Source organism: Arachis hypogaea, chromosome 6 (assembly GCF_003086295.3).
Source record: "Arachis hypogaea cultivar Tifrunner chromosome 6, arahy.Tifrunner.gnm2.J5K5, whole genome shotgun sequence".
NCBI classification, from domain to species: Eukaryota; Viridiplantae; Streptophyta; class Magnoliopsida; order Fabales; family Fabaceae; genus Arachis; species Arachis hypogaea.
Window position 1 is genome coordinate 93,270,167 of NC_092041.1, and position 26,960 is coordinate 93,297,126.

The following is a 26,960-nucleotide window of genomic DNA, read 5'->3' on the forward strand; positions in this document are numbered from 1 at the left end:
AGGGTGAGTTTCTTGAATCACCAATTCAAAAAATTTTTTATGAAGGGTATACTCCAACCATCACACAATACCCAAATTTTGAAATCAAAGAAGTGAAGGCAACCAAGGAAAGCACTGAAAAGGGGATTGTGACCAAGAAACAGAAGAAAATATCTATGAAGAAGAAAAGGTCAGCAAAAATAATCCAACTTCTACCCCAACAAGCAAGGTGAATCAAGCTAATCACAATAAAAGAAAGCTTGTTAGCAGGAATTTATATCAGGGGCACTAATTTTCACCTCCCCCTGGAGACATTTCTTTTAACCAACTGGAAGAAGAGGAAGAAAATTCAACAATCAAGTGTCAAGTTAGTGACATTAAAGAAGCGCTTGTTGGGAGGCAACCCAACTACTAGTATCCTTGGTTTTGCAGTTACTTTGGTTTTAATTTTATAGTTATTTTTATTTTAGCATTATAGTTGTTTTAGTTCTGATTTTAAATTACTTTATCTCAATTTTTTTTAGAATTTTTCTTAAATTTTACATGTGTTTTGGTCATGCAAAGTGGTTAGAATCCAAAGTGTTTTGGTCATCCAACTACTAGGAACAAGAGCAATTAAAAGGAATTTTTGACACCCTGGAGTTTTTCTTTGCTTAGGAACAAGCAAACTTTTAAGTTTGGTGTTGGAAGAGCATAGCCTAGGAAATGAGATGGCCACCAGTATAACTGAGGTGGTTGAGTTCCTTTCATTCTATTTTTCCCTTTGTTCTTATTTTGTTGTCTTCAGTTTTCTGTTGCTTTGATTGCCTCATGATCTTTAGTACTTTCAGTTCTTAGATTTAGTTTCATCCTATTATTTGCTTTTAGTTTAAAGAGAAAAAAATTCTTTTGTCTCATGTACTGTTCACTGAGCTTGAATATAAAAAAGAAAGAAAAAATGATGTATTGCATGAGAAATCGAGTTATATTTAAGAGTAGTCTTATTTACTTAAATATGGTGGTATTATTTGTGATTCTGAATTCATGATATGAACAGTGCATAGTTGAATTTGAATCAAAGGATGTTGGTGCATAAGGAATAGGAATTTAGAGAACTCTTATGAATTTTCTGAATTAAACAAAATCTTAATCCTTGAAGCAAAAGAAACAGCAAAAAAAAAAAAATAAAAGCAAGGTCCAAGGCTCTGAGCATCAATGACTAGGAAGGTCAGACATGATTAAAAGCTCAAAGAGTTGTTTCCCTAGTCATATGCTTGTGGTGTAATTGTGTCAAGTAATCCTTGAGACAAAGCACTAAGAGTCGAGATCAAATGCATTTAACAGAGTATGCCAAAGTCTTTGAGCACCACTGTCTGGGAATAACTGAAAGAAAAATTAGAACCTAAAAAGAGTTTCCCAATTAAGTGCTTGTGGTGTTTTTGTCAAGTGAAGCTTGAGACAAAACATTTAAAGTCACGGTTAGGCTCAAGGTGCAAAGCAACTAAGAAAAGAGAATTAAAGGAAATTTGCTATGATCAAGGTTAATCCGAAGTAAACAGATTAGAGAATTCATAATATTATCCGGATTACAATTTCATATGACAGTGACATTCCTCTTATTCAAATAATAGTGGGATGCCAAAAATATTCAGGATTACAGTGTATAAACCCCACTTTGAGAAGAGACAGGAGCTTAATTGAATGCTTGCTTCTCATGCAAATTCACATCCTGAGCCTATATTAGTTTGGTTGCTTGAGGACAAGCAACAATTCAAGTATGGTGTTGTGATGCGTGAGCATCCTTTCTATATTTTCCTAGTGAATTTGCATTCAAATTGTTGAGTTTAATCAAGACTTAATTATCTTTAGCCACTATGAATGCTACTTTGAGCTGTTTGCAATTTATGTTTATTTCAGATAGCATTCGGATGGATTTGACGGAATTTTGTAGCAGAAAAGGAAGAAAGTGAATGATGTTGTCGATCCCGACCTCCTTGCACTCAAACAGGAATAACTTTAGTTACAGAGATTTAAATGACGTGATTCTAGCGACATTAGAAAGCTAACTTCCAGATATTTCTAATGATATATAATTGTATACCCTTTCTTCCATTTCGTATGGACCACTTCACGCCAAACTTGAGGAAGCTCAAGTTTGGCGCCAGCATGAAGCCCAAGGAGAAATCAGCTCTGCCTCCTCTCAAAGCCTCCAAAGAGAAATCGCACTACCATCTCCACGCCAAACTTGAGTTTTATCAAGTTCGGTGTCAACTCAAGGAAAGCAAGAGAAAGCAACGCTGCCTCATCCATACCGAACTTGAAGTTCTTCAAGTTTAGCGCCAACCTTGAAGAAACTAAGTGGTCCCACCGCCAATTGAAGCAAGCAACGAGTGTTTTAATTAATTTTGATTAAAATTTTATTTTATTTACAAATAGAAAAAGATATTATTGAGTTTTAGAAAATATATTTTACATTAATTAGGATTAGATATAAAAGAAAAAAGAATCAGCCCTTCGGAAAACTCTTCATCGCTTTTCTTCTACTTCATTCCGCAATTTATAGTTTTTAAGAATCCTAGTTTTCTCTCTGAACCATGAGCAACTAAACCTCCACTGTTAAGGTTAGTAGCTATGTCTATTGTATGGATTGATACTATTATTTTTCTATTTTAATTCATGTATTGATTTATATTTCAAGAATTATTTTTGTTCTTTATCTTATGAATTTGGGTGGAACGGAAGTATGACCCTTGTTCTAATTGAGTTCTTGTATAACTTGGAAAAGCACTTTACTTGAACAACAGCTTGAAAACATATTCTCCTAAACTTCTAATTATCTAGACTTAATGAGATACGTGACATATAATCCTCTTATATTTGGGTAATTAGGGCTTTTATGGCATATAAACTAGAATTGAACTTCACCCTCTAATTAGAATTAATGGACCAAGGAATTGGTGGTTGATGAGAGCAAGAGGAGACTAAAAAGGTCTAAGGAATTAGGGTTTAGTCATATATAGTTTGCCATGAATTAAATCTTGCATGATTAAAATAGTTAGTAAGAAAAGTCAATCAGGAAAATAGATAACTCTGAAGTCTTAACTGCTTCTCCATATATTATTCATACTTTGTTTACTGCTTGCTTTCTGATATTCTGAATTTACTGTTAATGCGTTTGAACTCTTTAAACATCATTTTCTGTTTGCCTAACTAAGTAAATCACTTGACCATTGTTGCTTAGTCTATCAATCCTCGTGGGATCGACCCTCACTCACCTAAGATATTACTTGGTACAACCCGGTGCACTTGTCGATTAGTTTGTGGTTATAAATTTCGCACCAGTGGCATAAGACATCAAAATAGCATTGTAGGAGGGTCATCAGGATGCGTAGTAGCGATTGAATCACAACTCTTTTGATGGAAAAAAATGTTACGGAGGCAGCTTTTATATATTGGAGACCAAAATCTTGAAATTATTATTTATATTTGAGTATGACACCCATTAAACCCTAAAACTAATAAAATAGTATCACTGGTTTTATACTCATTTAATTCCAAATCAAAAGTAATAATAACTTATTTAATTTAGTATTTATAACAATAAATGAGATCACTATTATATAAGTCATTTAATATGAAATAACTTAATTTGTGATTATAATTAGTATTATGTATTTTTCATAAATAGATTAGTAAATAATAATTTTCTAATAATCCGAACTTGCATTATACATTGTTTTCGAAAACAAAACTGTTATGCATATAAGAAGAGAAGACAATGTTGATGATGATGATGATGATGATGATGATGATGGAGGAGGAGGAGGAGAGGGAGGAAGAAGAAAAAAGAGGAGAAGAAATTCAAACGAAAAAGGAGGAGGTGGAGATAGAGGTGGTGGTGACGACGACAATAATAAAAAAGAACAACGAAAGAAAAGGAGGAGGAGGAGAAGAAGCAATAAAAGGGATGTAATGGAAAGGAGAAGGGAAAAAAAAAAAGAAAAAGAATGTACGTATATAACGTATATAAGGTAAAGAACAGTTATAACAATTTGGTTGGATTTAGTTAAATATTTTATTTAATCGTAAAACTTTATTCATAATTATATACATTGATGGCATTTTTATTACGGGCAATAACAATGAAGCCAACTCATTAGGAACTGCCAGGTAAAATTAAAAAGTATATTGACCCGTATTTTAAATTAATCAATAAAATATCAATTTGATTAGACTCGTCTGAATTATCGAGTTAACTTATTAATTTTTTTAAATTAACACATAATTGTAGCGATTTTTTTAGTTGATATCCATACAAATTAAAAAATTAATGATTATTAAGTAATTATTGTCCTTTGGTTAATTGCATTAATAGTTAATGATAATTAAATTATTCATTTGTTCTTTGATGAAGATAAGTTATGTAAAACATAAAATTTGAGTTTCTAAGTTTAACTATCAATAACACTGTAATTCCATTTCAATTATTGTGGATGAATTAAAAGCTCCTAAATTAGATCAAGAACAAAAATAAGGATGGGCAAAAATGAATATTTAATAAAATTGCTGATAAGAAGGAAAATAATGTACTCATTAGCTAGTTTTCATATACTATAATAATTAATAACCAAATAAATTAAAGAGGAAAACTCCTTTAGTTACATATGCAGTCTAACTAAATTTTTTTAGTGCATCGATCCATTTTTATCTACTTCAGAATATGTATTTTCCAAATCCAAACAAAATACAGATTATAGGAAAAAAAAACATCTTGATATAAATCAACCTCGTATAAAATGATAAATTTAATTAAGATTTAGGTAACAGATGTCTTTAAGACACATAATAAATTTATTATTAGTAAAAAATTTTAAATTATTTTATTTAATAAATATAAAATAAATATACTAAAATTTTAAATTTTTTATATGTTCAATAAAAATATTTTTAATTTGTAATTTTAACCTATGTTCTCAGAGCATAAAATAAGATAGATAAACTCATTTAATTAATAAAATGATATTTTGATTCTTATAACAATGATTTTAAGTGAACAACTAATACGTCAATGTCTTTTTCAAAAATAAAAGATACATAGCTCTGATAGCTCAAAGCTTCATTAACGCTGTCTAACTCCATCTATCGCATCACTCGATCAGTTGCATAATTACGGGAATATTATTAGGTGAGTTTTATAATATTTTTTATTATGATAATTTTATCCAATTTATTTTTAAAAATAAAAAATAAAATATTTAAAACAAAAATTAAAATATTTAAAATTTATTAAATATTATCTATTTGTCTTTTTAATAAATTAGGCATAATGTCAAAACTATCATAGCATTCACCGTATTATTAAGGAAAGCCTTAACATTGTTGGTCCACCTCTCAAAGCGGACATGTATCCATCAAAATAACTACAAGTTAAATCTTTATAAAATCTGTACAAGAAATTATAAAACACAATTTCTTGAAAGCATTTACAGTCACATGTGAGATGAGTCCAAAGAAGTAATGGCTACGTTTATTACATCACCGGGCATTCACGTTTTAGATAGATGGTGGCATAATTATTTACTCGGTAGAGTTTAATGTGGAGAGAGTGTGGGACAGTGGCATAATTATTTATAAAAAAATTTAAAATTTAACATTTTTATTAAAATTTGATTTTATTTGGTAGAGTTTACTATGGAGGAGAGAGAACATATTTTTATCCCAAAACAGCACCAGCAGGTCCGAAACTCAACATGCAGTATTTTTATAGGTCTTGCTAACATGGGTTAAAAAACAGCACGCTAGGAAAAAAAATTTTCCAAACATTATCTTATTTAATATTTATAATAATTAATAATAATTAATAAATATTAAATAAAATTATTTTTAATTATTTTATTAATTTTTTTATTAAATATTTTTATTTTAAAAATATATTTAAAATATCACAAAAAATATTTTATTAAATGTTATTAAAAAATAGTTTTTATATTAAATATAATAAATTTTAATTATATATACTTTTAAAATATAAAATAATTAAATTCTATTTTTATTTAATTAAGTTGGAGAATGGACAAAATACAAGCACTCAATGCATGCCTAAAACAATATAATAATTGGAAAAAATATACAATCATATTGACATATTATATAGAAACAAATAAATTAATCATAAAATTAACTATTCATATATAATATATATCAAAAATAAATAAAATATAAATAAATATGTAATAATTAATTTTTTAATAATTAATTTAGTAATTAAATTTTAATATATATATTACTCGTAAAAACATTTTTCAAAAGCATATACGTGAGTGCTAAAAAATTTAGATATGGAAGTAAGAGAAGTGTTATATCTTAAGGTGATAATTTTTTGTGTTTTTTAAAATTATGGGAGGTATACAAATCGGACCCTCCGATTTGTGTTTAAAAAATTTAAAAGATTTGGGGTACACAAATCGAACCCACCGATTTGTACTTAAAAGATTAAAAAAAATTGGAGTACACAAATAAGATGGTCCTATTGATGTACTCCAAATTTTTTAAATTTTTTAAATACAAATCAGACGGTCTAATTTATGTACCTCTTAGAAATCAGACGGTCCAATTTATACTCCGTAAATTAAATTATCCCATATTTTAAAAAAAATATCATAGTAGATTACAATTAAAAAAATATCATTAATCTAATATTAAAATAAATATGTGCACATGTGAGATTTAGAACATGTTTATTTGCACTTTTATTTTTAGTTTTTTCAACTTTTAAATCTTACAGAGAAAAGTAAAAGCAGGAGTTATAAATAAAAGAAAAGTTTGTATTAATTTTATTGTTATTTGCTTTTTTATAAAAAATTTTAAGAATTTTGTTATCCTATATCTTAATGATATAAATTAAACATACTATAAAAATATTTTAATATTATTTATTATTTGTATGCATTAAAAATATAAAAAAATTATTTTGTAATAAATAATATAAAAATATTTTTTATAGTATATTTAATCCATGCCTTAGAGTATATAATAGCAAAATGCAAATTTTAAAGGTAAAAAAATATTAAAAGTAAAAGTAGTAAAAAATTCCAACCAATCATAATATTTAATGCAAATCTCAAGGTCCCTTGCAAAAATAAATAAACAACAGCCGAAAGTGGTACAAAGAAGGATTTTTTTTTTCAAAAAAAAAAAGAGTTACAAAAAAAAGAAAAAAAAACTTATTATATGTCCTCATAGAAGATTTTCTTGAAAGCAGGCATGTGAGCCGAGTCCAAAGAGATAGCCACATGTACCATACCATCACCATTAGGTTTGTTGAGACAAAAGGCTTTACCCTCAGCATCCATATACACAGGTCCAAAATAATAAGGTACACCCCAACCAAAATCAGCATGCTCATATGAGAAATTCATCCAACTCACTACGAACAAGTTCGGATTCCCTTTAGAAGGTCCCTTATGAACACTCTTGGCAGGGTAGTGAAAATTGTACCTTATCAAGTTCATGTCTTTTACATTATCAATGTATTCAAGAGCGGATCTGACGAACTTGTCGTCCACCTTGGCGATCGCCCCCTTCACTTTGGCAGCCGCGAACCCCACAGGGTTCTCTATGAGATCGCCAAAGGTACAAGTAGGCGTTGTCGTAGGGAAAGCTGCGTTCCCCGCGTACACCGGGGGAAGCGGCGGCATTAGACGGTTCCTGCAGTTAACCAAAGTCGTTAGCCTGGTTGGCTGTGCACTGTTTCCTTCGTATCTTGCTTTGCTAACAGATTTCCATAAATGCCCCGCAATGGCCTCGAAACTCGAGAAGGGTTTCGCCATTTCACCGTTACCGTTGGTAGACGTGGCTTTCATTTTGAGCTTCTTGACTTGCTCCCCTGTGAGCTTCATGACTTCGACGGCGACTTTAGCGTCTTCAGTTCCTAATGAACCTAGCCATGGAGGTGGGGTTCCATACTCAGAATGGTCATGACCATTCTGGTCACTGAACTCCGAACTCGTACTCATCTTCCGAGAGTTCAGCTCCGTACGGTCATGGCAAGGATACTGATCAGATTCATCCAGAGGTTCCCCTCTGGCGAGCTTGGCCCACGTGTTTATGAACCTCATACCGCCAGTTCCGTCGAGTGCGCCGCGGCACATGGCGACGCCGATCGTGACGCCGCCGCAGCTGAATCTGGTGAGCTGAACCGCCAAGATCGGTGTGTCTTCAAGCGGAGCAGAATAATCGATGTTGGGAATGAGCTGAGTGACCAAACCGTTGGGAACAAAGTCTCGAAGATCCTCGAGTGTCTTCCCTTTGCAGGAAGCTTCAATTAGCAAGGCTCCTTTAGCGTTGCAATGGATCTCCCATCTACCACCTTGCGTCCAGCAGAGTCTACCCGCGAAAGGGTAGTAGATGGAGAGGGCCTTGCTGAGAGCATCTCTGAGGTTGTGGATGTTGATTTTGTCGAAGTTAGTGGGGTTGTAGGCGTAGAAGGAAGGAGCGTGGGTGCGAAGCTTGATTTGTTCGCAGAGGGAGAAGAGCCTCACTTCTGGTGTGGGCTCTGAAGGGATCACCGTATAGGAAGATTGGATGCTCACCATTCTTTTTTGGGGGTGGGGGTGGAGGGGGGAGAGGGATTGTCAGTGATTTCTTGGTTGGTTTGTGTGTCTGCAGTTCCTTCTCTTGCAGCATGTGTGTGTATTTATAGTTGATTATTGCTTATAGGGTATAAGCTTTCTAGAATTAATTCAACCACGACTTTTTAATTGACAACTTGTTATTGTATAATAAAACACAAATCTGGGATCTGATATAATTGGGATTTGCCTCCTAATTGTTTAGGAATACTGCGGTAAATATTGACGGGTTTTGTGAAAGTTTAAAAAGATCGTAGTTGATTTTGTAGTGTATTGATTAAAAAAATTAAAACATTTATTTGAATAATACTGTTACCATAATAAAAAGAGTTTAAGAAAAAAATGAAAAATTATTTAAAAAAGTATTATTTTTATTATTTATATTTTTCATATGAAAGTTCTTACTAATATATAAACTAATAGTACGCTAAGAGTACGCTCATTATGAAATAATATCCTAATAAATTACATTATTTTTTTTAGTCTTCTTTGATATTTTTTTGATTTTGTTCCCTAATTATAATATTCTAATAAATACTAAAAGATTAGAAGAATTCATTATTTTTATCAGTAATTAATTAATAATATTTAAAAATATTAATTAAAAATATAATATTAAATTATTAAACTAAAGGTATTGAACTATTAAAATATACTACTAAGTTATTGGACTAAAAATATAATTAAATTTATTTTAATTAAAAAAAATTTTCAATAATTTTTAATAATAATTATATTGCATATACTAAAAATTAGTCATCAAATCAGTTACTCATAAAATATACGTTAAATAATAAAATATGCATTTAAAATAAATTAAATGATATATATTTAATGTCCACATTACTGATTTAGTAATTGATTTTTTATATGCACGTACCATTTTACACTATGATACATTAGCAAAACAAATTTAAATATTTTATTTAATAATAAAACAATTTTATATTAAAAATTTTAAAAACATATTCTTAGTAAAATCTTTATATTTATCAATTATATCAATAACTATACTGAAAAAGAAATAAATTATTTTGTTATATGAAAAGTAGTGTTGTATATAAAAATTTTCTATAAACACATTTAAAATGAGTTAAAAGTAGAAATATTAGCATTTTGTTAAGTCTAAATCACATATTTTTTTTTTAAATTTAGAGAAAATGATAAATAGGTCATTAATTTTTTGGTCCACAGACATTTAAGTCTCCAAGGATTTAAAAATATATTTAAGCCTCTAATATTTTCAAAATCTGGACAAATTAATCTCTTTGTTCACCTGAATCTGTCAGACTCAATGAAAAAATCGAAGGTGACTTCCGTTGTACTGATCTGGCCAATATATATACGGATGCACACGTGAAAGAGTTCTTAAAATTTGAGACAAATTAGACCTAGGGATCAATATGTCTAGGTTTTGAGAAGGTCAGGAACTTAAATATATTTTTAAATCTTCAGAAATTTAAATGTTTATGGGTCAAAAAGTCAAAAACTTATTTATCATTTTCTCAAAGATTTAATTATTAATTTTGAGATAACTATTAAATCAATACTTAAAAGATTCATGCACAGAAAAAAATAGTCCGAAAAATATTATTGATAAAATAATCCTTATAAAAGATTATTAATTTTAACAAAAATGACCAACTATTAATTGAGTTGGATGACATTAACGTTAAATGCTGGCCTGACCAGCAAAAAAAAATGATATGACGAAAATGATTATAGTTACAAAAGTTCCAATAATTATTATTAAAAAAAAAGTCCCAACAGTTATTACAATTTTAAAAAGTATCTTTTTACTCACCATGTTTCTATCAACAAACAACATAATAATAATAAATCCAAATTCTTTTCAGTTTTTTTAATATAATTAAATAATATAATTGGACTAAAAATATAATTAAATTTATTTTAATTGAAAATTCTTTTCAATTTTTTAATAATAATTATGTTGTATATACTAAAAATTAGTTATTAAATTAATCACTCATATAAAATATATGTTAAAATATAAAATATATATTTAAAATAATTAAATAATATATGTCTTTAATGTGCACATTACTGATTTAGTAGTTGATTTTTCATATGCACATACCATTTTACACTATGATACATTACCAAAACAAATTTAAATATTTTATTTATTAATAAAAAATTTTATATTAAAATTATTTAAAACATATTCTTAGCAAAATCTTTATATTTATCAATTATATCAACAACTATACTGAAAAAGAAGTAAATTATTTTTGTTACATAAAAAGAAGTAAATTTAAAATGAGTTAAAAGCAGAAATATTAGCATTCTGTCAAATATAAATCATATATTTTCTTCTAAAAGATTTAATTATTGATTTTGAGATAATTATTAAATCAATACTCGAAAGATTCATACACAAAAAAATAGTTCCAAAAAATGTTATTGATAAAATAGTCTTTATAAAAGATTATTAATTTTGACAAAAGTGACCAACTATCAATTAATTTAAATGACATTAACATTAAACGCTGACCTGACTAACAAAAAAAATGACATGACAAACAAAAATGATTATAGTTATAAAAGCTCCGACAATTATTATAAAAAAGCCCCAACAGTTATTATTATAATTTTAAGAAGTATCTTCTTACTCATCGTGTTTCTATAAACAAACAACATAATAATAAATTCAAATTCAAATCCAACTCATTCTACTCTTATTTCAATCTTTCTCCTTCTACTTTCAACATTAGAATTAGAGGTATAGTAACGTTTCACTTTTTACTCAAATTTTAGGGTTTTTCCCAAATTGAGGTGATAGTTGGCTAAACTACACCAGCAAGGTCATAATAGCAGCACCATGACTCGACAATGGCTGCCATTACAAGAAAAAGTTAAGTACCATCATATTTATCAAATAATTTTGTCGGTAACAAAGTTACTGTCGGATTTACTGTTGTCCTGAAGTTGATGGTATAAACGTCACTGAAAATTATTTACTAACGGATTTTTTTTATCCGATGCTAATTAATTGTGGATTTTTTGTCAGTTTTTTTCCCAAAAACTGCTTATTGGTGCCATTTCACGTGCTTAGGCACCAAGTTACTGTCGAATAATATTTTTTTTATTTTTTTTGGGCAAAGTTAAGTTATAATTAGTAGCCAAATTAAAATTTTTATTAACAAAATTGTTAGCAGAAATATAAAATTAGCATAAATCCATAAATTATTTTATTAAAAATAAATGGTCTGAATACCATAAAATATCACAGAAGTAGAATACAATGAAGTAGATAAAAAAGAAACTCCTACAGATTCTGATAATCGTCGTTGTCGTCATTGTGGTTCCCCTGCTGAGGTAGGCTGCTGGAACCAGCAATGCCACTACCTCCAGGCTCCAGCACCGTTAGCTCTAGCACATATCTATTGGTTGTACTCCTCCATCTGTTTTCACAACCGATCGAGCTGCTCCAACTTCTCTATCAAGTCTGAGCTGATGGCAACGACTCCTCCCACACGTGCAAAAAGATCGTTGTACCTCTGCTCAAACTGCCCCGCTTGTTGGTGAAGCTCCTATGTTAGCTTCTGCACCTCCTCCTTCAAGTTGACAACTTCTTAGGGAGGGCTGGTGGCAGAGGCAGAGGCAGAGGAAAACGCTAATGCAGAGGAGAGAAGACCATTGGCGATGTACGACGCCAACCTAAAGCAGCGATTCTTGGGGGTTCAGAGACAATCTCGTACCAAATCCTATCAGGATCTACCACTGAGGTCTCAAAGTTAGTTTCATCGTTCCCACTAGGCGGCTGAGTTTGCTGGGTCACAGCCTCCAACCTCTGCGTGTAATCATCCTGTGTCACACACATCGTGATTAGGATAACAGTAGAATAATTGACTTTAAACCAAATAAATTTGAAACTTAGGATTAATTCAAACTCACATAATGGGCTACTGACTGCTCGTCTGTAAATCTCTCCTTGTTGGTCTTCAAAGTATGGGTATACTTAAGGGTCTTCACCAGTGTTACCTCACGGTCCAACGACTTAGATTACAAAGTAATATATCAACCAATAAAATAAATGAACAAATTAAACAACTAATTCAAGTAACTACTAAAATATTAAAGAATGACAAAATTTTTACCACTATGCTCTTCATCTTCATGAAGGTCGTTGACCCATATGTATACTTCGACGACCATGAGCGAAGCCCTGTTAGTGACGTTCGTTAGACAGTGATGCTTGAACCCCTCATTATGAGTAAAATAGGCCTCCAGTTCCTTCTTGATGGCTGGACAGATCCAGGACGTTAGGTAGTCGCACTCCTTACGAACATTGCTCAATATATGCTGAAAATATTTAGCTGTCTGGTGGTCTTAGATCTTCCTGATCATGAGATTATGCTCCGCATCCCATATGAATTTCAACCGCACAAAGTGATTCACCAACATTAGTTAGTCGGAATAAAATACAGTTCAAATACAGTTAATTAATTCAACATTATTGGGTTCTTACTGCCCACTTCTAAAATCATTGATCTATGGTCTAAGTTGGGATCTGTGTGTAAGTCGGCCACGGGTGGTCATACATCGACTTAATAACGTCGGAGATCTCCTATGTGCAAGCACTGGGGTTTTGTGCAAACCTAGCAGAGAAAAAACCTAATATTAACAAATACTTAAAAATGCATAAACTTAAAATTAACAAACGTAAGATTAAAAATTGTATGTACTTACGCCTGCATGCTATCAAACCAAATTCTCAGTCGGATAATGGGCGGTGGTGGACACCCACCGCCGGCTTTGTCATCACTAGATGTGTAGGAGCATAACATAAGGAGGCATGTAGTTTGGGTTTAGGATCATGATGAATTGCTGGTCTACTAGACCCACCTATGACATCACAGGGGTCGACGGGGTAGTCGGGGTAGAGGGCAGTGACTGGGTAGTCCTTGGAGATTCAATGGAAGCACGTCCTCTACCACGACCACGTGACCCACTCGACCTACCTCTACTACCTGTCGTCATGTCTGCATAGTGAATATTACTAACAGTAATCAAAACTCAATTAAATTCACCAACTCTAAACATATTAATATACTCAATACAGTAAGCATATTAATAACATAACAAACACGAATAAATAATAACATAAGAAGAAACTCAAAAAATAACAAATAATTATATCAAATATGAGAAAAGGTATGAATAACAAATAATTATAATAAATTACCCAAAACACTTCAAACAAGAATTTTAAGGAGTAACCAATTCATGTCATAATTAACACAAATATCTATCAACCCTAAACATAATTCTAAGACTTTCAAAAACATAATTTTAATTTTTTAATTTTACTCAAAATCTTATAAAAATTTTGATAGAATCTCCCCTAAAATTTGGATTTCTCCACCCTTCAAGGATTTCATCCAAACCAACATACAAGGGTTGAATAATATCCTAAACCTTAACATATTCAAACAAACCCACCAAACAAACCAATTATTCAAACCAATAGAATTTATATCAAAAATTAAATAAAAATATTCTCATAGCCCATGATTTTTTAATCTAACAAAAACAAGTAAACAAAACACAAGTAATAATCAAATAAGTAAGAATAAATCATAAATTATTATATGATAATCAAGAACACAAATTCTAAATTAACTTAATCCTAAATTAACATGCCCAAAAATTAACATGACCCTAAATCATAAATTATAGTTAAGCAGTGTATATTCTGATATTCTAATTTAACAATTAACACACATAAACATACAAACCAAGTATGATTCCTAGAACAACATTGTCAGACATCCTGATTCCCAAAAAAATATATCACTCTAACTAACTCAAAATCATTCAACAGCCACAACCCTCACTAATCAAATTTCTCACACTAATAGAATAAAAAACTAATAGGTAACACACTAAAAATTAATGAAATTCTGTTTCTAATTCTAAAATAGATGTGATGGAGATGGATAGTGCGGATGTGTCTGAATCTAGAGCGGTGGCAAAAGGGATAGGTAGAGAGAGAAACATAGAAGTGGCGAGAGAGCAGGGCCGGCGACGGCGGGGCTAGAATGGTCGCAGTGTCTGGAGCAGCGGTAGTGCTGGAGCAGCGGCAAAGGGGGCTAGACTGGGTAGAGAGAGAAATGGAGAAGAGAGTTTGAGAGAGAAAGAGAGTTTTCAAAATGAAGGGGGAGAGGCTTTCCACTCTTAATTTTAAACCTGATTATTGTTGGATTCACCGTCGGAGCTGCGTGTCACCAAAATGCAATGCTTAACTAATGTGTTATTGTCTTAACAATCCGATGGTAACTCTGACAAAAAAATTTGTGCCTATTCTGTACCTTTTTTCTCAAAATATTATCCACGAATTTATCATCGGATAAGTAAATCCGCTGGTAACAATTTCACGTAACGAATTTTACAACATAACTCTCCATAAATTCATCGGTAAAATTGACGTTAACTCGAGATGCTAAATTCGTCGATACTCAGTGTCTTTCTTGTAATGTGCAACGACAGTAACGATGGATAAGGTAGAACAAAAGCTCCTGAAAAAGTAGGAAGAAGCTAGCAATGACATCACCCTCCTTCATCCACACACATACTCTCTCTCTCTCTCTCTCTCTCTCTCTCTCTCTCTCTCTCTCTCTCTCTCTCTCTCTCTCTCTCTCTAAATTTTATGTTTTTAATTTATTAGTTGTAAATGTCATGGTGGGAAAGAACAAGCAGAGGATGCCTTCATAAAGAGAAGCCGAGGAGGACAACACCGTAATGTGAAACATAGGAGGTCGACACCGTCAAAAATGGTGTTGTGACAGAGAGAAAAGAGACAAAGCATTGGAGAGTGGAGATCGTAGGCTAGTTTTTCATTGGTGTAAATGTTTGTAGAAATTGATGAATCCAGGAGGAGAAGGAGGAGGAGGAGGATCTTTGAAGATGAGAGTTTTAATGAGAAAAAAGGAGATGAATTAGTAGATTATGGCTTTTAAAAAATTAAAATTGGGGATTTTATAAAAATTTAAAATATGGTAACTTTTGTAATTATATAATTTTTTGTTAATCAAGTTGGTTTTTAATATTAATATCATCCAATTTAGTTGATGGTTGGTCATTTTTGTCAAAATTATTAACTTTTAAGAGATTATTTTATCAATAACATCTTTCGAAATTATTTTAATAAAGCATGATAAATTACAAAAATCTCTTTGTTTGAGTTATTTTTATAATCACCTTAAAATTTATTATAATGCACATTTTTGTCTTACTCTTATTTTTAAAATTACGAGTGTACATGGGCCAAGTCATGTTGAATATAATTAGACTCAAATTAGACCCAAGTATTTTATTAGATCTATTTTAAATATTTGAATCCGATTCTAAATTAATTAGAAATAAACTAGTGTAAAACATATTGATTTGATATATAATTAGTATATATAATTTTGTAAATTTAATATAACAAATTAATAAAATTTTATTTTTCAAAGATTGAATTTAATAAATATTATATAATATTTATATCAAAATAAATTATCTAAAACAAAAAATACTATATAATATAAAAATATTAATTAAAGTAAAAAAAATATAATATTTTATTACCAATTTTAACATGATATATCTTAATTATAAAATATGACTTCGAGTATCGGGTCATATTTTCTCGAAAAATAACTCGAATCTTACGTGAAAATGATACCATGTAAAAAGAACAAATCTAAACCAAAAAAATGTTTCGCGTCTGAGTTGAATTTCAAGTCGAAGCAGATATTGAACACCCGTATTTAAATTTATACTAATAAATGCACCTGTGCAAGGAAATGCAATGCTAATAATGGTTCATTAAATATTAGATGTTATACTATCTCGAACAGTCTCTTTTGCCGTAACAAAAAATTCAACTGCCGCCCCTTCGCTCTAATGTTGCATTCTTCTAATGATACTGCTCTCATTGCCTTAGGGTCTTTGTCCATCTGAACTCGTTCACTAACAATTAAGTACAGGAGAAAATTCACAAAATCATGCAATTATAATAAATAAGTGTAAGTTAAATTGATAATTTTACTATTTTCAACCCAAAAATCATCATAAAATATGAATTTATTTACTTTCCACACTCAGATAATAACATGTTCTCAGGCTAAATATTAATAAGATAAGATCAAGAGATGTCAACACTTATTAAAGCAAGTTATCTATATTCATTCAACTACTCTACCTAATTCTACCTACTTCTGTCTTCCTTCCACTTAGTTAAAAATAAATCAATTTTTAAGAACACATATAAACATAGAGGGTCAAAAACAATATAGTAATCAATTCATTCCTATTAATCAATTTGAGTTCTAAAAATATAACAAACTTGTAAGATAATATTTCATGATAGGTGGAACATAGAATCAAGCAATTGATCCCTTACTGGAAGTGTTCACCGTCAAATTGCTCTAGTGTATAAGGTTGATTCACACAATTCTTTTCTAACCTTGCTTTATAAAATTTGTTCTTCTTCTAACAATCAATAAATATTCAATGTATGCATACAAATACCATGAGGACTTTAAAGGGTTGCACTGGGGTTAGGGTAGAGGTAAGGATGTATATGATCAGGTAGACTAGAAATTTGAATCATTGATTAGTTTAAACCTCTACGTAACCTAAAATAACCTACTTGATCCTACTTCATGAATCTAGCTACCCATGACTCACTTTTCACACACACTATGCATTCTTTTCAATATACATCATATATGCATATATTTCTAAAATTTTTCTTTGGGGTATTATTTATCTCCTTTTTTGTTTCTCTTTTTTTTCTTGAATATTTACATAATATATACTTTTTTTTCCCAAAAGATAAACACATATGGTTCAAGTACTTAATGCATGAATATGTATCCAATTTCTAAAAATTTTCAATAAACCCAAAACACACATTTTTATTTACCAATATTTATCTTTTTTTCTCCACACTTAGATAATGCATTCACCTACTAGTCTAAGCTAACCAAAAATCAAATTAGGACAATTATGATTTTTTGCTAAGGGATAGTGTTGTGCTAAAATTAAGAATAAAGGGGATCAATAAAGTTCAAATTGACTAACAATGGTAGGTAAGAAGGGTAAGACTATTTGGATAAGTGAGCTTATATGAACAATGGCTTCAATCATATAAATGCATATATACATGAAATAATGGACATAAAGAATCAAACAAGTCAAATATTGTAACTATAGAAAAAATAACACATACAAGAATAAAATAATAGTTAAAATAATGCAACCACACATTAAGGGACTTAAATCCCACTTGGTTATGTATTCAAGCACAAATCTATGTTCCACAATTTTTTTAAGCAAATTCAATGAAAAGATTTAACTCAATGAGATTTTCTGAAAAACTTTTTTAAAAATTTATTATTCTAACCAAGTAGTCTAAAGCTTAATTTTTTTTTCAAAAGATGGTTGGATAAAAATTAAAATTCTAGGTTCTTTTTCTATTTTCTATTATTCCAAATCATCACATGCATATAGAGAAAATACCTCAATCCTATTGTTCACATTTATCCAATTACAACTAAAACAAAAAGATATATTTTCAAATCAAGCTAAATAAATTATGCAAATAAAGTTCTAAATTATATATAAACCAAGCAAAATGCAAATAACTAAAAGAGCATTCATAGAAGTAACATCAAAATAACTAAAAGTAATCTAAAAAAATATCATAATAGTAAAAAAATTTAAAAGTTAAGGTGTTTGGAAAAAGAATATTACACCCCAATGTTGATCCAATCCTCCCCCACAGTTGAATTCTGCACGGTCCACCGTGCACTCAAGATGGTCAGGAGAAAGCAAAACTCTATGAATCTTCATCTCCAGCTGGCGGGTCCTCAGGCTAGTGTGACTGGAGCAACTCTAAGTCCACTGCTTGATCCTCTTCGTCACTATGCCCTAAGGTTGTCTTTGGGGTGTCAAGCTCCTCGGGAGATGGGTTGTGTAACACCCTAATATTCAAATCCTTATACTCGAGTCATAAGTCAATGATAATAAGGTGGTATGACTCTCAGGTGGATTATAATACATAATTATAATTAGGATTGAAAGCAAGTATTAAACGAGAAGCCTGAAATTGGGTAAAATAAAATCGCGAAGTCGTATCACTCACGCATCGACAACTAAAAGATAAAGCGTGAAGTCGAAAACGATATAAAAATAAAGGAATAAAGAAGAGTAACAGAAGGACAATATATGGATATATATAACATAAGTAAATAGTCACTAGTCGCGACCCGCGAAGTGTAGGCCGGCTAGGATACAGTATAAAAGTAGATGACATCAGTACCTCCTAATCTCTCCCAAATAAAACATGAAAGCCTCTATAGGCAAGTTCAAAAGAATTCAGTAGATAATATAAGCTTTTCAAAATAAAGGTGGAGAGATTCTAAGCAAAATATAAAGTAGAGAATATAAAGATCTTCGCCATCTCTCAGATGAACCACAGCTCACTTCTGAGTACTTGGACCTGTATCTGAAAAACAGGAGATATATACGGAATGAAAACCCCCGATCCATGGGTTCCAGTACGGTAAAAGTGTCAAATAAATACAATGCATTGTAATTAAAACTCAGTAAGCATCCTAAACTTCCTTTCACCAAACATTCACCCTATGTTCTCACTAATCCATAAATAGGCAACTGTCTAAGGGAATGCTAAAGCTAATTCAACTTTCTCATGCTTCTCAACTTCCTAACTCTCTAACGAATCAGAATCAGAATCATAAACAAAACCTATCACCAGTTATTCTGTCTCAACAATTCTATATCATTACTTTATATCCTCACCTGGAGCAAGTGAAATCACTTTACTGCGTCTACCTAAGGATCTCAAATTATCTCATTTTCTACTTGGAGCAAGTGAAATCACTCCACTGCGTCTACCTAGGGAAATCAAATTAGATCATTCAATAATCATCATTTTGAATTATTCATATCATTATTCCATTCCAACAAGAACAGCCCTCAGCGTCAACCGACAACAGCATGAGGGACCTCTTAGTTGTACAAACACAATCAATACAGACAAATAATACACAGTTAAGGTAGAAGTAGAATAGATAGCGTACAGTCAGGTAGCATAGCATATATGATATAGCAATCCAAAGCAAAAAGGTAAACCCAAACAATTCAAACATATGCAAATGATGTATGCCTGCCCTATGGCTGATGAGTCTCATCTGTCGGTTATAAAGCCAACCCAACAAGTCCTGGTAGCTAACCATTGGACTGTCCTTCTGTCGTGCATCCCCAACTCGAGTTATTCACAGTCATAATCATAATCACACAACACCCATACTGGTGTTTATCCACGGGGGCGAGCTCATCCGGAACTTTCACAGTGTTCGACCACACTTACGACATAGGATCAACAGAATCTCGGATCTCAACCTGGAGCAAGTAGAGCCGACCCACTGTATCTACCCAAGAAAATCTGAAACTCAGATAATTACACAAATCTCAAATCAACCTCGACTGGGAGTAAGTGGTGGCTAACCACTGCATCTACCCCAGGGGTTGCAAACCAAACCCGGAGCAATTGGAATCAATGTCAATGCATATACCCAGGCAGATATATCTCACTACATCCCGGAGCAAGTGGATCAATGCCACTGCATCTACCCATGCAGGTGTTTAAAAGCTCAACCTGGAGCGAGTGGAATCACCACTACTGCCGTTACTACCCAAGCATCACAATCTCTGACTCGGAGCAAGTGGGACGAATCACAACCCTTGCTACTACCCAGTCATCTCAAACATACATTCATTTCAACTCCATAATTAAACTCGTTTATTATAATCCTCCTTCTCCATCTCATACCCGGAGCAGGTAGACAACGCCACTGCCTACTACCCGAGGTCACACATCACATTCAACATTTTCCATCACTATTCCTTTACCACATTCAACAATTAATCATATACATATACATATTCAGCCATAATTCAATTCTTATCACAACCATCCGGCTCACACTATACACCGCACTTCCACCATCACCCTCAGCAATTCATACAATCATCATTACTCATCATTCATCATTGATTTTCACTTTACTTCATCCACAAGTTACCACATATCCTAACTTCTTTTTATTACTAGGTATACTACAAAGATTTAGGACTTAAAGGATGAGAGTGGAAGCTTAGAAGTCTGAAATTTGGTTTTAAATACTAAAAAATCTCTTTTTGCTGAAAATAGGGTCACGCGTACGCGTGGAAGTCAGAAAAGCAGAGTGACGCGTGCACATCGCCCATGCGTACGCGTGGGTGCGTTTTGTGCTCCTCACACAAAACCAGCACAGTACCCATGCAACTCTCGAGATTTTCTACTAGGCATTCGCATTAGTGCATTGATGCGTACGCGTCGGCCAGGCGCACGCGTGGGGGAGTAAAACTTGAGAGTGACGCGTGCGCGTCGGCCACGCATGTGCGTGGAAGCATGATTTGCCAAAAAATTTACTAAGTTAAAAAGCTGCATAATTACATTTTTAAACCTCAACCTTCCATCACACATAACTTCTTCTACAAAATTCCTTTTTCAACCGTTTCTGAACCGTTGGAAAAATCGTTGAATAAACTTTCATAAAAATTCATTTTTGAAGAATTCCAAACTCCGTGGACTAAGTTATAGACCGCCAAAGTTAGTCAAAAATCAGTTTTTACCCAAAAATAGAAACCACCAATTTTTCCAATGTTCACAAGCCAAATTCATTTCCACTCATCCAAATGACCACAACCCAACCACATTCATATAATTACACTCAACCAATACCAAACCTACCTTATCTACACAATTTCACCCAGAACTATCAAATTCCACACCTCAATTCCTCAAACCTTATTATCCAATAACCAAACTAACTATTCACACATTCAATATTTAAAATCCATCCAATCTCTTATATCATCACATAATACACACATCAACTTACCTTCCTTATCTCTTTCTGGCCTCTTGCCTAAAATTCACGGCCTCCGGCCCAAATTCATAATTTAAATGCATATTCCACAAATCAATACTCATTATCCAATTCATCAAATTCTCAACATAACAAACATACAATTCACACAATTCTCAACCCAATCATTAATTTACATTACATATTAACTATGCATATTAGTACCAACCAATTACACAATCCAAACTTAATCCTAAGAGCATCTAGCCTAGGAATTCTCATCACACCACACGATACTTAAATGAAACTTAAACTGTACCTCTTGTAGCCAAAATAATTGAGCTTCTTCTTGAGAGTCTCCACCAACCCTTAGCTCCAAGCCTCATCAAGGCCCCACAAGTAATGCCAATCTTCTAATTGTGTACCAAAATCACCCAATAATCTAACATAATCAATTTTCACACTTATAATCAACCTAGGGTTCATGAAAATGATAAATCACAAGGATTGGAAGGTTCCTTACCTTAACCCATGAAATTTTGTGATGAATATCACCAATGGCTCATACTAGAGCATCCCTAAATAACCAAAATTACAAGCTTTCCTCAAAACCCAAACCAAATTCGAAATACAAGAGGAAAAACGAAAATTGGGCAGAGGAGAGTTAAATACTCACCATAAAACTTAGATAGACTCGAAGAGGAGGAGAAGAGCAACATGTGACCGCAAACGGCTCGTCAATCGGAGCTCTGTATCTCAAGTTATGGTAATTTGAAAATCAAAGAGAGTTAGGATTCCTCTCTTCTCACCTCTCTCTTTTAATTTCAGCAACAAACACACTAAATGTGAGTTATGGTGGCTGAATGGCTTTAAGTTAAGGCTTATATATGCTAGGTTTGGGTCTACTTGGGCCCGAATCACTTGGTTTAGTCCGTTAGCCCAACTTTGCGCCAAAACCTTTAAGATTAGAGCTTTAAATCGCATTTTAAATATTTTTACTTGTCTTAATCATAAATCCTAATTTCTTAGCCTTATTTACTTATAATCAATTTTTCTCCAGCTGCAGTACCAGACAGATCTCAACCGGTACTGTTGGTCAAAACTCCAATGCACGTTTTTACACAAAAAAAAATTGTTTTTTGACTCAAAAAAATTTACTAAGTCCAAATATCTTATTTAAATTATATGATTCCGATTGCTAGATTTTCTAACCATATTTACTCTTATTTAATTTATTATTTAATTAATTACAGTTGACCGGATTTTACAGGTTCTATTACTCACCAGCTTCTTCAAATACTCATAGCATCGTTTATTGCGATGCCCTGTGCGTTCTATTATCCAAAAGAGCTACAGAACAAGCTGGTAAATCGGTTGTGCTACTGCTGTTGCTTTTGATGATGATAGGTCGGCTGCGAATTTAGATGGTTGGCTCTTTCTTCTTTTTTTGGCTGGTGCTTGAGATTTGAACCAAACTCCGTGCAGAATGATCTCTATATCCACCTAATTTTGAAAAAGTTAATCGAAGTCTCTATTATGCATCGAGTAAAAGAAAAAAAATTAAGAAGAGTAGAGTTGTAATTTGTCCTAATGTCACAAATAAAAAAAAAAGAGAGTACGAATCGATGAGACCTAAAAGACTATTGAGAGTATATATAAAATTTGGTATATGTTTAAAGGATAAGAAAGCAAATGCGAATAGTTCTAGAAACAAAAAGAGAATCATAAAAAAATTTTATAAAATGAGAAGTAAGATAGTTTTTTACTAAGAAAAAGAATAAGACTAGTTTGGGGCAAAACTATAGCAGCGAAGGAGAGAATATAGAGTTCGAAGATGAAATTCTCAAAATTTGGAAAATGAAAACTCAATTAAAGATGACATTTATTTAGTGATGAAAAAGCGACAGTAACATATTTTAAAAAGGAGCTAATCAAAATTGAGAAGGCTAACGAAATATCCATTATAACAAAATTAAGAAGGAGAAGAAGGCTAGCCGAATCCAAGGAGACAACATCATATGAGAACTTCATTTACATGGTATGTCAACGGAAAAAAAAATTACATGAGAATAAGGAAATTTTCATGACGATCCAAAAAAAAAAAAATACATAAATCAATATATGATATGATATATCAACGGCCAACGAGTCTAATAAACTAACATAATTAGGTGATCGTTCTACTAATTAAATAGAAAGATAACATGTTTTGATAATTAAAACGAACAAATAATGCACAAAGTATTTGATTTTATCATAATAATTATATGTAAATTGAATGGAAATGTTATATAGCTTTAGTAAATTTGTCTCATTAATATTTAAAATAATGTCACTTAAATAGTCATTCTTAAAAGTAATGTGTTCCCTTTGTAGCATATATATATATATATATATATATTATTCAGGATGTCTCTAATTTGACAAATCAATAATTAATTTATTGCATATTGGAGTTCCATTTAAAAGTTTGTTGCTAGCCAATGAGTTGTTGCATGCATAAAATAAAATTTAAATTTCTCAACACTTATTTAAATAAACTATTAAACTAACTACTAGACCAACCTAATTTGATTATATATATTAGGGTAAAGTATTAAATTAGTCCCCTACGTTTGGACATAATTTGTTTTGGTTCTTAAGGTTTAAAGTGTCCTATTTGAATCCATAAAAATTTCATTTAGATTCAATTTAGTTCCACCGTGAGCTCAAAGTTAAATAATTAAAGAAATACCCTACAAAACAGTAGTACAAGAATAAGGTCGATAATCTCGAGAATAAGTACAAACTCTAGAGGCACAAAATCAACCGTGGATGCATCAATACATTTATTTATCATTTTTCTTATAATTTAAATGAAATATTTTCTATAAAACTAAGAAAAATGATAAATACATATTTTGATGTATCCACGGTTGATTTTGTACCTCTAAATCTTGAACGTATTCTCCAAATTATCAACCTTGTCTTGTACTACTGTTATGTAAGACATTTCATCAATTATTTAACTTTGACCTCACGGTGAAACTACATTAATATTAAATAAAATTTTTTTAGATTTAAATAAAACACTTTAAATTTTAAAAACTAAAACAAAATTACATCCAAAAATTGGAACCAATTTATACTTTACCCTATATATTATATATATTATTTGTCCTTGGAGGAGCAAAACCTATATTATTTCTCCACGTTAGTGTGCAGTCCAACCACGTGTTTTTAATTTTATTTTATTTGAGAATTACCAGTAAATAGGATTTTTTTAATATTTTTATTCAATATATATTTTTTATTGTATAATAAAATATGAAATTGTTTAAATTGAATTTTATCTAATAATAAAAATATATCAATTGAGTATATAAAATAAAATAATATACATAAAATATTTCTCTAAATAAATTAAGAAAATAGTAGCTAATAAATTAAAACTCGTGAACAACGTGTCTATGCAAGCTTCCATAAAACTGTCCCCGAAGCATATCGATCTGCAGAATCTGATAGAATACACTTATCTAAACATTTCTATATGATGGAATCTCTCTTTCTTTTTTTTTTTTTTGGTTTTCTAAATTATAAATAATATTATACAATCAAGTATTTTTGTTAATTAAATTTAATTAAATTAATTTAATATAATATAAATTAATTATAACTAATATTATTTTAAATTTTATTATTTAATTTAGTTAGACCTGATTTATAAAAAAATTTAAATGTATAACATTATTTATAAATTATTTCTTTTCAATTTTTGTGATAAACTTCAAAGATTTTGGTGAGAAATTTAAAATAATAAAAATATCTTCAAAAGATATCATGGATTTACAGTGTTCAGAAAAAATAATTTTTGCCATTTTAATCCTTTGAAGTTGGAAAAGATTCGCTTAAATCGCTTTAGTGGATATTCGTTTGTGGTTGTATGGTCCCTTACTTTCGGCCACGTACACCCTTTTATTTTTGCTAGATTCCTTTTTCCGAAACGTAATTTTCAATCGCTTTCACAGCTTGTTATTATATGCAATAAGGAACTGCTTTTTTTTGTACTATTATTAATGATGGAAAATATATAATATTAAATTAAATGTTTTTTTTAGAAATCAAAATATTTTATCATGTGGTAAAATATTAAAAACAAATAAATTTATTATATTAATAAAGCACATATATAGTTACTATTATTATTACTATTATTATTTGAACAAACCAAATTTTTATCTCTAATATGCCTATATGTAATTACAATCGAATGAATTTTTTTGTAAAATTTGTTGAAATGCAGCTTATTTTAATTTTGTAAGAAATGAGACTATAAAAATTGTAATAAAACAAAAGGATGTGTTATTTAAATAAAATTTCTCAAGAGAGATGAGTGTCATTTTCTTTTAAATCTTTACAACTACATACTCAATTGGATTATATTTTTGTTTTTATTTTTTATTTTTGTTTTTTATTTTTAATATTCTCATTTCAAAAATATAAAAATAAATTTTTAAATTGAGAATAATTATAAACCATAAAACATAGCTAATATGAATGGGCAAAAATGAAATCAGTTGAGATGTCAATTGTTAGCCTTTAACTAATTATCAAAATGATACGATTTAAGAATATGCATAGCTGAAAACACTTATCAACAATAGCGTTTATAAGTTCTTTAATTTTATCTAGAAAAATATTAAATGATAAGCAATTGGTTTTGATAATTAATTACACTAATTATAAAAAAGATATATTTTAAGTTTGTTATACAAAATTCATAATATATATATAGTTATTGAAATTAATTATTTATATATATACCATTATTTTCTTGTCCTTTTTTTTTTATGATGGGAACTACTATTAATCTATTATGCAGCATTGAAAATATATGGAAAAGAACGAATTGACGTTTGTGTCTATGGGATGGTATTATTAATACGTGGCCTAAAAATAATCAAAGACAGATATGAGTGATGGGTGGTGGTGAACCTTTCTCCACAACATTATAAGATTTTCAAATGAAGGCTGCCGCATCCCTTGATTCCCTTCCTTAAAAAATAGAAAAAAAAGCATAAAAGAAAAGAAATAATGAAAATTCAAATTCAGACAAGAAGAAATAAGAAGAATACTTTATCACTCATTTGGATCACAGAAGAAATTGAGGTGGAAGAAAGGATTTTTAACTCTGAATCCAACAAAATATCTTCGCTTATTATTTGAGTCAATTAGTAATATTTCCTATTTGAAATTCAATATTTATAATAAATTTATTTATTGTTGAAAGATTATTATAATTTAAATTTTTATTATGATTTAATTATAATTATTTATAAATTATTAATGACTTAATTTCATCTAATAATGCTAATATTTAATGGACATATTAGATTCAAAGATAATGACATATATAAAAATGGTTCTCTCTCTATTTATAATA

At 30.7% G+C, this 26,960-nt stretch overlaps 1 protein-coding gene and 2 long non-coding RNA genes across 4 annotated transcripts; all 3 read right to left on the bottom strand.

The window, feature by feature from the left end:
- Positions 1–7,037: 7,037 nt before the first annotated feature.
- On the bottom strand, positions 7,038–8,818 carry LOC112696967 (hydroxycinnamoyl-CoA:piscidic acid hydroxycinnamoyltransferase). Its single transcript, XM_025749932.3, has one exon. The coding sequence runs from the start codon at positions 8,550–8,552 to the stop codon at positions 7,185–7,187; it is 1,368 nt and encodes a 455-aa protein (XP_025605717.1). The 5' UTR covers positions 8,553–8,818; the 3' UTR covers positions 7,038–7,184.
- Positions 8,819–16,332: 7,514 nt separating this feature from the next.
- LOC140173484 (uncharacterized) lies at positions 16,333–18,600 on the bottom strand. Its single transcript, XR_011862493.1, has 2 exons — positions 18,357–18,600; positions 16,333–16,568 (listed from the first exon to the last, which is right to left on the bottom strand). It is a non-coding gene; the product is annotated as an uncharacterized lncRNA (long non-coding RNA).
- A 221-nt stretch (positions 18,601–18,821) lies between these two features.
- On the bottom strand, positions 18,822–23,209 carry LOC112696969 (uncharacterized). Of its 2 annotated transcripts, XR_011862492.1 has the most exons (5): positions 22,823–23,209; positions 22,215–22,287; positions 22,062–22,116; positions 21,858–21,980; positions 18,822–19,110 (listed from the first exon to the last, which is right to left on the bottom strand). It is a non-coding gene; the product is annotated as an uncharacterized lncRNA (long non-coding RNA). The 2 variants fall into 2 exon arrangements; XR_011862491.1 differs by lacking the exon at positions 22,823–23,209 and having other exon boundaries at positions 22,215–22,395.
- Between the last annotated feature and the right edge of the window lie 3,751 nt (positions 23,210–26,960).

Bases quoted from the DNA above. Each gene is read 5' to 3' on its own strand.
- LOC112696967 (XM_025749932.3), bottom strand. From the start codon at position 8,552: ATGGTGAGCATCCAATCTTCCTATACGGTGATCCCTTCAGAGCCCACA.